This window comes from Conger conger, chromosome 10 (genome assembly GCF_963514075.1).
Source record: "Conger conger chromosome 10, fConCon1.1, whole genome shotgun sequence".
Taxonomy (NCBI): domain Eukaryota; kingdom Metazoa; phylum Chordata; class Actinopteri; order Anguilliformes; family Congridae; genus Conger; species Conger conger.
In genome coordinates, this window is record NC_083769.1 from 48,373,335 (window position 1) to 48,385,372 (window position 12,038).

The 12,038-nt window shown below is 42.8% G+C and overlaps 1 protein-coding gene across 1 annotated transcript in view; it reads right to left on the reverse strand.

Annotated features, from left to right (window-relative positions):
* Positions 1 to 326: 326 nt before the first annotated feature.
* The window catches only part of LOC133139586 (leucine-rich repeat-containing protein 38-like), a 23,603-nt gene continuing 11,891 nt past the window's right edge, over positions 327 to 12,038 (reverse strand). Inside the window, exon 2 of the mRNA XM_061259159.1 lies at positions 327 to 574. Coding sequence (XP_061115143.1) covers positions 327 to 574 — 248 coding nt within the window. The remainder of the gene's footprint in view (positions 575 to 12,038) is intronic.

The following is a 12,038-nucleotide window of genomic DNA, read 5'->3' on the forward strand; positions in this document are numbered from 1 at the left end:
GCTGGGGTGGTTAGGTAGGGTTGGGGGCTGGGGGTGGTTGGGGGCCGGGGGCAGTTGGGTGGGGTTGGAGGCTCAGGGTGGTTGGGTGGGGTTGGAGGCTCAGGGTGGTTGGGTGGGGTTGGAGGCTCAGGGTGGTTGGATGGGGTCAGTGGCCAGGGGCAGTTGGGAGAGGTTGGGGGTTAGTGATAGTTGAGTGGGGTTGGGGGAGGTTGGGCGGGGTTTGGGAGCAGGGGCCGGTTGGTTGGGGGCTGGGGCCGGTTTGGTGGGATTGGGGGGCAGGAGGTTGGGGAGATGTGGAGGGAGGGAGGAGGGGTGGGGGGGGCTCTTCAGGCATCGCTCTCCTCCTCGTCTGTCTTGTTGGCTTTGCTCCAGCGCTGGAAGCAGTGGACGGTGGAGGCCAGGAAGAAGCTGGTCAAGATGGCCGCCACGGAGACGGCGATGCCGGAGAAGATGACGATGAAATAGTCTGTGAGCGTGAGCGTGACCTGGCACTCTCGGAAGCTGTCCTCGGAGAGCTGGCTCAGCGCCACGCGCCTCCCGTCCACGGGAAGCGAGCACTCCATCCCCTGGATGCCTGCGGGGGGAACGCACACCGGGGCAGGGGTCGTTACCGTGGAAACTCCCGCCCAAAAAAAACGACAACACCAAAACAAACCAAAAACAAACAATTCAGACGTGAGAAGAGAAACCGAGAGGGATAGAATCACTTGAAGTGAATTAGTGCTGCATTTCTGGCATTTGCAATGTCTGATTTCTAACACTGACAATGGAAGTAATTCATACCACAGACCAGTAACCTCAGCCAACACTGTTTTGTCACTTCAAACAATGAGCAGGCTGATTACACTTTTTCACACATAGCGATAAATTCTAGTTCTAGCACAGAAATATCCTGTTTAAACACAGGAAAAACACAGATTCGATGTCATTCCCACTCACCTGGTTTTTGCGTATTAATGAATAACCATAATCTATTAAGATGTTAAAGGTCATTTTTATTGGCTTTTCAGTAGATCTGAGAAGAAAGAGATATGAATTGGAATGGGTTTTTTTGAAAGGCCAAAAACAACTGTCACCATGAACGACATACATTTGTAAGTGTACCTATTAATAATATTGCTTGTTAATTGTATTTATTTCTGTATTCATTCATCCATTTCATTACTTGTTAAATTGTTAATGTCTTTTGGAAGCACATTCGGTCTAAAACAGACCAGCCAGAAAAGGCTTGTTTAGTGTATGTCCATCAGCATGTTGTGTGGAGGCTGCATTGTGGGGAGAAGATGAATGAATGTGACATTAAACGGGAGAGAACGTGATAAAGGAGAGACGCTTCTCTGGAAGCACAGCAGGAGGGGTCTGGAATACGGACATCAGGTGGGCCGCTTTCTACCGACGACACGCACGCTTTGACAGAGATAGATAGCTGCATTTATGGAGCGCTTTTCTCACTCTCAAAGCGTTTTACATTGATGAAAACTCACCTCAACCACCACCGATGTGCAGCACCCACCTGGGTGATGCAACGGCAGCCATTTTGTGGCAGAATGCTCACCACACTCCAGCTGAGGTGGAGAGGGAGAGAACAACTTTGCGTGTGTGTGTGTGTGTGTGTGCTGATCCGAGCCAGCTAATGAAGAATGTTCCCAGAACATCCAGAAACGTTTTCTACTGGTTTTAAGAAGGTTCCACTGTATTTTTTTTTTTGCAATGTTACAGGAACGTTCTAGAAACATGGGATTTAACAACGCTTTGTTTCACAACATTTTTAGAATGTTCCCCAATTACACAAAAAATAACATTCAGAAAATGTGCAGGTAACCTGAAGAATGTTAAGAATTGTTACACAAAAACAAAAACTCCCAGAAAACTGAAACATCCCAAAAATGTCCCAAAAAATTTAACATTCTGGGAACCAAAACTAACCTTCAGAAAATTTCAGGAAGCGTTTTGATCATATTTTTTTTGTTGTTATTTATCAAGTTACAGTTGATTAGACTAAGCAGGGGACAATCCCCCCTGGGGCAATACAGGGTTAATTAGCTGTGACCCACCAACCTTCCAGGTCCCGGTCAAGTACCTTAGCCAAGCTGTCCCAGAAAAGGAAGACAGGATGGTTCCAGGTCTCATAAATGGCCTTGGTGCTGGGTTCGAGCACAGCATAAAGCGATTGTGGCTCTCCTGCCTTTTCTGTGAGTTCAGTGAACAGCTCCTGGGCTTCCCAGGGTACCAAAAACAAAACACCCCGTTCATTTTATAGAGTGTCACAAAAATGGACCACTTACAGCTAAGTGTTATAGTAAACCACAAATAACAACAGAAATAAAATAAAAGAGAATTTTTTTTTTTTTTAAAGGTTCATTGCACCACCTACCATCAGCATTACACAACCATGAAAGACTTTACAGTGTGTTTAGTGAGGAGGAGAGGAGTTATGCGGCTCGGCGTGTGAGATTTAAAGTGTGGATGCAGGAGGTGGTGTGAGAGATGAAAGATCCAACCTCTGTGTGTGTGTGTGTGTGTGTGTGTGTGTGTGTACCTCCATTTAAAGGCTCTCCAGTGACACGCCGCGTGTGTGTGTATGTGTGTGTGTGTGTGTGTTCCTCTGTTTAAAGTCTCTCATTCCAGTGACACACTGTGTGTGTGTATGTGTTTGTTCCTCTGTTTGAAGGCTCTCATTCCAGTGAAGGCCAGAGAGATGTGTCAACCTGATGAAATGACACGCACAAGCACAATTCTGCAGCAGACCTTTGACACTGCCTGACACACTGTGTGTGTGTGTGTGTGTGTGTGTGTGGGCGCGCACATATGCACTTGTGCATGTATGTGTGTGCGTGTGCATGTGTAGGCATACAGTATGTGTGTGTGCAAGTGTGTAGGCATATATTATGTATGTGTGCCAGTGTGTGTATGTTTGTGTGCATGTGTAAGAATACAGTATGTGTGTGTGTGTGCATGTGCAGGCATATAGTATGTGTGTGTGCATGTGCATGAGTAGGCATACAGTACGTGTGTGTTTGTGTGGTTGCGTGTGTGTTTGCATGAGTGTTTGCACTGTGTGAGTGGGCTGTGTAATTGATTTATCCCTGGCAGAACCATATCTTTATAAAAAAAATGTTTAGATATCAAGCTTTGGCTAATCTAAGACGCAAGTGCCAACTGTGGGAGTCTGGAACATGGGCATATAGACTAGTGTGGGGACTGCACAGTCCTCTCCAAAAATACAGTCCTCTCCGAAAATAATGCACAACAACTGCTCTGTTTCAGCCACAATGAGCATCCCCTCAATCTGCAGAAGCCACGGCTTTTCATATCTCTGAATAGACGCTTTGACGTAGCCTACTTTTGTAAACCAACCGATAGGTAGTTTTGTGGTGTTTTTTCCGTGTGATTCATTTCTTTCATTTTCGAGACATCACATTGTTGAACGCCGTCTCAGGGACTACACAAAAGACTTGAAGTGCGGTAGCGGGTGTGATTTCATGCGTGCGTGTGAGAGATTGTGCACGCAGCTGAGTGTGACTGTGTGTGTGCGCGCCCTGGAGTTTGCATGTGAGAATGTGCGTGTGATATTTCTCATTTACATTTCCTCGGATGGGGCAGCCTGTAGCGTAGTGGTTAAGGTAAATGACCGGGACACGCAAGGTCGGTGGCTCGAATCCCGGTGTAGCCGCAATAAGATCCGCACAGCCGTCGGGCCCTCGAGCAAGGCCCCTTAACCCTGCATTGCTCCAGGGGGAGGATTGTCTCCTGCTAATCGACTGTACGTCGCTCTGGATAAGAGCGTCTGCCAAACGCCAATAATGTAATGTAATGTTCCCTCCTACACCGCGGTGGCGAGCAGATTTAACAGGATCACCTGGTTGGGCTTTAAATAGAGCCTTCTCAAATCCCACAACTCAAAAACAGACAACCTGGCAGCACCCTGCTCATTATCCCACAGAGCTGTCAATAAACTGTGTCCATACACTTTATCAGCGATGTCCACATTTGCTGGACATTCACTCTGCGGGCTATTACAGCCCCATCTGTTCTCATTGCATTATCCCACACTAATCCAACAGCGCAGTTTAGCAAGAAACGGCTAAAAAAGCAGTCAAAACTAACCTCAGTGAGCACTTTATTAGGTATTTATTAAGACATATTTTTTTTACTTATTGGTCTTCCGCTGCTGGAGCATATCCACTTAGAGGTGACGCTCTTCTGCATACCACTGTGGTAATGTGTGGTTGTTTGTGTTACCGTCACCTTCCTGTCAGCTTTGACCAGTCTGGCCCTTCTCCTCTGACCTCTCTCTTATACAATGTGTTTTTTTGCTTGCAGAACTGCTGCTCACTGGATGTTTTTTTGTTTTTCGCACCATTCTCTGCAAACTCCAGAGACTGTTGTACGTGAATATCACAGGAGATCAGCAGTTTCTGAGATACTCCAACCACCCTGTCTGGCACCAGTCATTCCACGGTCAAAGTCACTCAGACAAAGTCATCACATTTCTTCCCCATTCTGACATTTGGTCTGAACAATAGCTGAACCTTACTAATGTTCAAGAACATTACTGTACTTTCAGGGTACATTTGGGAACTTTGATCCTTGAAGTACCTCCACTGTCACTGTCAGTGTACTGTATGTATACTTGCGCACCAAACAGAAATTTGGGGGCAGAGTTTCAGTTGTGAAAATCCATATCTGCACATCGAGTCCACTTTGGAGGTTGATTAATGGCTTCTATTTATATTCCAAACATACTCTCTCAGAACAAACCCACTTCCTCACCCACTTGTCCGTTTTTTGCCTTGATAAAACGATCTGTCAGAAAAAAATCTGCTGCCACCAATTTCCGCCGAGTGATTAATGTGGCGTAGAATGCAAATTGGCAGTTCATCCTCCCGGAGTAACATCCCAACTGCGCTTGTTTGACAAACTCTTTCACCACCCCATATCACAGGGCATGCTCATGAAGGCCTAAAATGTCACGATGAGAGTAAATACGTTTTCATATGTAAATTATGTAAATCATGAACTAACTTTTCCAGGAAACACGAGCCCAGTGAGGGATCCATTTAAAAAAATATATTTCTGGCGAGTCTATCGCCACCACTGTGAACCTAATGTTAAATATACTTCAATTAACACTGTGTGGACATCGTGCTGTGCGAGGTGGCATTTCTGCGCTAAGAATAGCCGTGTTTGGGTGTGCAGGTTCACACCCTTACAGGTTATCGGTGGCACAGCGGTGCTTTGTCAGCCGACGTGAGTCAGAATTCTGCATCCTTTAAAATGGCCGCCTGCAGACCTGCTGACTCAAAGCTGTGCTCAGCCCAAGTTCACACTATAGCTCAGCGACCCTTTAAATCAATTTGCCGTGGTGTATTGGTCATAGCATCACAATTAATATGAATTCATGATGGAGAAATACATTAATTAAGCGTGAACTATAGATAATGCATTTGTTAACATATTTGGTAGATTATATTTATACATTAGCAAACCATAAAATTAACGCATAATGAGTTAACCATTAACAAATACATTAACTGAACTTTTCATTCCAATATGACTTGGCAATAATTAATGTAGTTGTTAATATTAGTTAATAATGTACAAACACATTAACAGAGCTGTACAGATTAACTCCTGAGTAGTAGCTAGTTAACAACTACATTAGTTCATGACAATGCATGGAACCTTATTTAAATGTGTTACCCATTCAACTTGCAAAAATGAAAAAGACGTTAAAAGTACGAATAACATTCATGAGTTGTACAGAATATAAACAGTGCCAATAATTATAACTGATTACTTTTGAAAGTACCCTTTCAAAAAGAGTCTCACTCAACCAATCACATCGTCCTGGATTTAATCACATGACCCCATTCTGTCACGCTGTACTTTAACAATAAATCGCGCGAGGGAGCAGCGATTGGTGTAGGCATACTTTCTCCCTTCGTCTCCTTCAGACACGGTTCCACAACCCAAAGTTCACCCAAGACAATTCAGCAATGAGCACGACTGTCGCTTTGCGTTTCCTCTCCCGAATTGCAGATTCTCAGGAAACTCTGGGAGGGATCCTCGCAAACGAAATGCCTTGCTGAGCAGAAACTGCCACACGATGTGACATAAATTGAGCCAAGATGGACACCTACACGGCATAGAGCCAGTCACACTGGGACGTGAGAAACCCCATTAACTAATGGAATGTGACTAATATATAAAAAATATACAAAAAAACTCTGCCATAGTTCTGATTCATAAGCCGTTAACTTTACTGCAACCACATTCGTCAGGGGAATCTATACCAAGCAGGTCAAGCAAACTAATAAATGCATTCAGATTTGTATAAATGTAACAGACAAATTTAAATGACTATTTTCGTTTTTATTGTGTACTGAAGATGGTAAGAAAATGGGTGACACAAAAAATGGGTGACACAAAAAACAAAAACCCCTTGCGATTGGTTCAAATATCAACCAATCAGATATTTACAAATCAGGGTCTCTTGAGTTCAAGCCTTCCAGGCAGAAATGGTATCATCTGCATCCTGAAATACTTCCCCCCTGCAATATCCTGCTGAAATCACCTCCAAGGTTTATTACACAAGCTTTTTCACCTGGGCCAAAATGAGCGAAATAAGCCCGCCGTTCTTGAGTAGAGAGGAGAATCAGAGGAGCGATTGCGAAATGCTATTTCTGAGAGGACTAAAGGCATTGAATTATGGGGAATAATGATACCAACCCTATTATGTCATATTACTATTCTAATTAGCATTTGTTTCTGGCAACTGGAATACTGGGTGCTATAGATCACACACTCATTACAGTGATTACCTCAGCTATTAAAGTAAATTATCTATTAAAGTGTTATCAAACGCCGGTCTAGTTAGCGGCTGGGATAAACAGACCATGATCAAGCTTTGATTCATAACCTACCAGTGTGAAGCCAATATCATCCGTCTACTGCAATTAACATGTCACGCTGCTCTTTAATAATGTATATTGCGTGCTGACTACATCCAATACACGTCTCTGTGCATTAATTATGTCTCTGTTGTGAGATAATAGTAAAAATCTGTCCACTGTGTACCAACGTTTTGAAAGCATGTTCATTACAGGAAAGGAAATTACAAGAAAACAATTCTACGCGAAATTTTATTTTAGCAGCGAGGTTAATGTACAATTCAATTATTGCATGTGTCTCCAACATCGCAGTGATGTAATCCATATTAAAGACGCGTGGAAGATTTCTCCGTAAGGCTGTGTGAAATTGGTTTTACAGCTCCGAGGGAGGGTGAAGCACTAAGCAGCCCTGGAATATTTCAGTAAGGAGCAGATGGAATATGGGGATGCCACAAGGATTTAAAATTAGTGCACACACAAAGGATGATAGGCCTATCAAATACACAAGCTCTGTTTCCACTGCAATATTTCGGCTTGATAATTCGGATGATTTGAACGCTTGCCTCAAACGGAACCAAAGAAACGAACAGAAACGGGCATATATTCAATGATATGAGCACATCTGTTCTCTTCGGCCAAATATGAACTGCATTACGAGTGATTTATGTGGGCGCACTGTTTTATTGACTTCAACCAAATTAACCAGCGCCGTGTCGAAATCTCATTCATTCCGATATTGGCCTATTTGATTTTGCAGCAGTAATCATCATGGGCATTTCATATAGGCCCATTTCTGTACACCAGAGTATTAAAAAAAACCATTTAAGATTATTTATTATCATAAGGAAGGGACGTAACACCTGTCCAGGTACTTGATATTATGCGCGCATGAGAATTCGTCCTAAAACTGCTCCCTTTAAAATGCATCTACATGTGCTTGTTTTTTCATTTTGTTGTAGAAAACGGTGTGGATTAGACAACTGCCTCCTTCTCTTCCAGATAAGAACGATTTGCAGAGGTTTCAGTGGACAAACGTTACATAAATACATAAATAACTGCTATTATATAATACAACTGTTAGATTCGGGTCGGGATATGCTCCAATATCGCAGTAACCTATCCCTTGGAGGTGCAGTTTGGTAACGGCTTTTGAGTTTCGCATAAACAGGATTTAATCTACTGTCACTAGCGCACGTTTATGAACCGCCAGTCTACAGATTTAAAGAGATACCAGGTACCAGAAGTGGCTATCTGGCCCTAACGGACTCCCACAAAAGTAATCACATTTTTGGTACCGTGTTTATCTGGTAGTAAAGTGATAGTGTTGTGAACTTGCGAAGGAGCGACAAGACGTCACGACACACATCGCATTTCGCTCGGTGGCAATAAATAAGAAACGGAGGATGTGGTTAAACCTTCGTTCGACCTTCCTCATAAATACCTCAAACGGCAGCGGGGACTACAGGCAGTTTATCAAGGCTTTCAAGCTTCAATCTTACTTATTTGATTGTTTTGCTTGAAATATGTGTGATGTGATATGACTTCCTGGATACGGAACATTATGTATCCCCGTACCGAAAGCAACACACTAATTTAATTTCTGGTCATTCCTTTCTAAAATGAAGAAAGAACATTAATATCCATGTTTTCTGTGTCGTGTTTTTTTTCTTTTCTTTTTTTTCTTTTTTACTGAAATATTCCACAATGTATGCAATAACGCATTGTACAACACGGGAATATTCTATTAGTATATTATTTAAATGTGTCCATGTAAATTATGTCGCATACCCTGCTGTAAAATCCAGCTATGCCATCTTGAAACCTGAGCTGGACATAAGCTGGTCTAGCTGGGTATGAACTGGTCCACCAGCATGGCCAAGCTGTTCACGAAACTGGTCTAGCTGGGTACGAGCTGATAGCCTGTCTGAGGTGGTAGCTGGTTGATCAGGTACCTTCTTCAGGCGTTACAACACGTAGCAAGAGCTGGTCTTATCTGGTCTACCAGCTAAACAATGTGGAGCTGGGAACTGGTCTGAACCGGTCTTAGAATTTAAATAAATTGTCATTCCGCCATTCCTTTTGTCATCTGTTAGAGTTGTGAGATATCTTCTTCCAGTTTGGTGCCAACAGAGAGGTAAATGATAGTGTTTTTTTTAACGCCATTTTAATGGCCCTCGCCTTCCGGTAAGGGAATCTGGATAGCAGCAGCCCTGGGACTCCATGCAGAACTGTATCCCGTTGCTCTGCCGTAATCACACCTCAGACGGCCTGGCGTACAGGGGTTTGCCTGACAGGTGCTGGGCTGAATTCAGGACATATACCTGCAGTATCATCTTCCCAGGGCTTTGAAGTCCGCTACTGCTCTTATTTTATTTTTACGATGTTTGTTTTCGTTCCATCAGCTCCCCAACTCAGACTAGACATGAAACTGTATACTCCACACTCTAGATCACAGGAGGACACCACACATTCGCACGCACAACACACACACACACACACACACACACACACACACAGGCAATTACACACGCACGCACTACGTTACTATTTGAAGAATTCAAAAACGACATGGTAATATTTAGGTTTTAGTTTATCATGTGCACCTATTATTAGCACCTGTTATTAACTGCTTGAAGCAGTCAGTGTACAGGCCTTTCCCTCAGCCCGGTGATGTTGTTTTATTCATAAGACTCCACACTCACTGGCTCTTCCAGCAACAACACAACATATCTCTGTGAGGGGCAGATCACTCCGGGCTAATGAATCAGGTTCCCTGCAAAGTGGAACGTACCATGACATCCAGTGGGTCTGCGGACAACAATAATGCAATAACCTTTTGGATAAAAAAACATGATACTGTTTAGCCATCTATGAGATAACCTTTTTCCCACAGCGATGATGTTTCTGGCTAATAATTATGACACGGGTTTCAGTACAGTCTCCCTCCTCTCAGCACATCCTAGACAGAGTGAATCAGACACAACAACAATTGACCTGAGTTTATAACAATGAACCGGAGCTTATTCTTAAACTAATTATTAACCCCCGTGTTCCTGTGAAACCGTTACTGTACGTGTGGGTCAGATATACCCAGGACATTATTGAGATTGTAAAGCAATGTGGAAATAATATGTATGTAAAAATACTCAATATATACTACAGTATCTTTATCACAATTCCAAACAAAATAACAAATAGACAATAAAAAACAATATTCACACTGGTTTAGTCACTCACAGGTATGATTGCTCCCTAACAGAAAGTTTTAAATGGGCCAATCTGAACACAAGGGTTAAACTGTAGCTGATTCTAATTTCACACTTTTCATCACATTTTCACAGCTAGTGTTAACATATTAGCCACATGTTTTAGTGTTATATAGTGAAAAAATAATAATTTCTTATGGTAATAATAATGGTACTTACCAAATAACTACTATTAATGGCAGCATTCTTCCAGGACCAATATTTTCACAGTAGTGTACTACTTCTTTAAAATTATGTTCAAATGTTTATTTGAGTAGGGACAATGCCATGAGACAGCATCATTCCTGCCAGTTTACACCAGGTTCATGTAGCTCATGTTCTGCATACAGAGATTATAGCTATTGCTAGTTTCCAACTCCTGTGCCTCGTTAGGCTTTGGATAAGAGTGTCTGCCAAATGCCAATAATGTAAAAAGAAAGGAGTCATTTCAATAGGTGTAACTTGGATAGTTTGGCAAAAAAAAAAAAAAAAAACTGAACATAGAAGAAACATGTCCAATGGGAGGAAAAAAAGAAAAAGATTTACTGCATAATTGGAACATTGTTATTTGGAGATTGACAGCAATTGTGAATGTAACATTTTTACTGAGGATGAAGCCTCATGCAAGGCAGTAAAAGTTGTGATAATGTGATGTGAGAGCAGGGAGGATCCCTGTGTAGGGCACTGTGGGAGTCATGTCCTCCTTCCTCTGAAACTCATCACGCTGGCTTTTTCATTAAATAGTGTTTGTGTTCACCAATCGCATTACCACACTCGTAAACCCAAATCACACTTACGAAGTACGTTTTTTTAGTGCTGCCTCGGAACATAAAACACAAATCAATGACAGGTATCATGTCCCATGAATAATAAAATCCACAAAAACAGATGTGCAACCAATCATGCCACTAAAATTGGATTTGTTCGATTAACAACAACAATTTATGATAATAATGTGTTATTTAGTCGATGCTTTTATCCAAACTGACTCAGTCTTATTGATTAGACTAAGCAGGAGACAATCCCCCCTGGATCAATGCAGGGTTAACGGTCTTGCTCAAGGGCCTCATGGCTACACCAGGGGCTTGAACCACCAACCTTCTGGATCCCAATCATGTATCTTTGCCACCGGGCTACAGGTTGCCCCCCGCTTATGATTTGCCATAAAACATACCACTGGTAAATATATGATTACAAAAACAAGTTCTATATGAAATCACCTGGACTTCCCTCAGTCTGATGCAAATCCATGGAACAAGTCACAGGTTAATAAAATCTCTGAGATGGAAAACACAAGAAATGAATACCGTTTTTAACACCTCCCATCATAGCACTATAAGTGCATTCTCAGCTGACGGGAAGTGTCCACTTGTAAGGAATCACAGTTAGGGCTACAGGAGAGGTGCAGAGAGCATCAGAGTTGTGTAAGATGTAGTCAGGGTTACAGGAGAGACGCAGAGAGTGTCAGAGTTGTGTAAGATGTAGTCAGGGCTACAGGAGAGGTGCAGAGAGCATCAGAGCTGTGTAAGATGTAACAGAATCTAAGGCCCAGTGTGATTGATCTTTCTGTCAGGTGCCATCTGCCTCTCCACCCTTATCTCGGCCAGCTGAGGAGAAGAAATAGGATTTAAATTCACAGATCGTGTTCGAGTGAGACACACTTTTTACCACGGAACACAGACTAATCTTTCTCAGCTGTAACATAGGACGGAGATGGGATACTCTGGGCCAAGGACTTTTTGGGGCATCCTGTCATGATACATGACTGGGACCCAGAAGGTTGGTGGTTCAAGCCCCGGTGTAGCCACGATAAGATCCATGCAGCTGTTGGGCCCTTAAGCAAGGCCCTTAGCCCTTAAATTATCATCTGGGGAAAGGAAGCAGGAGTGCAGTGAATAGT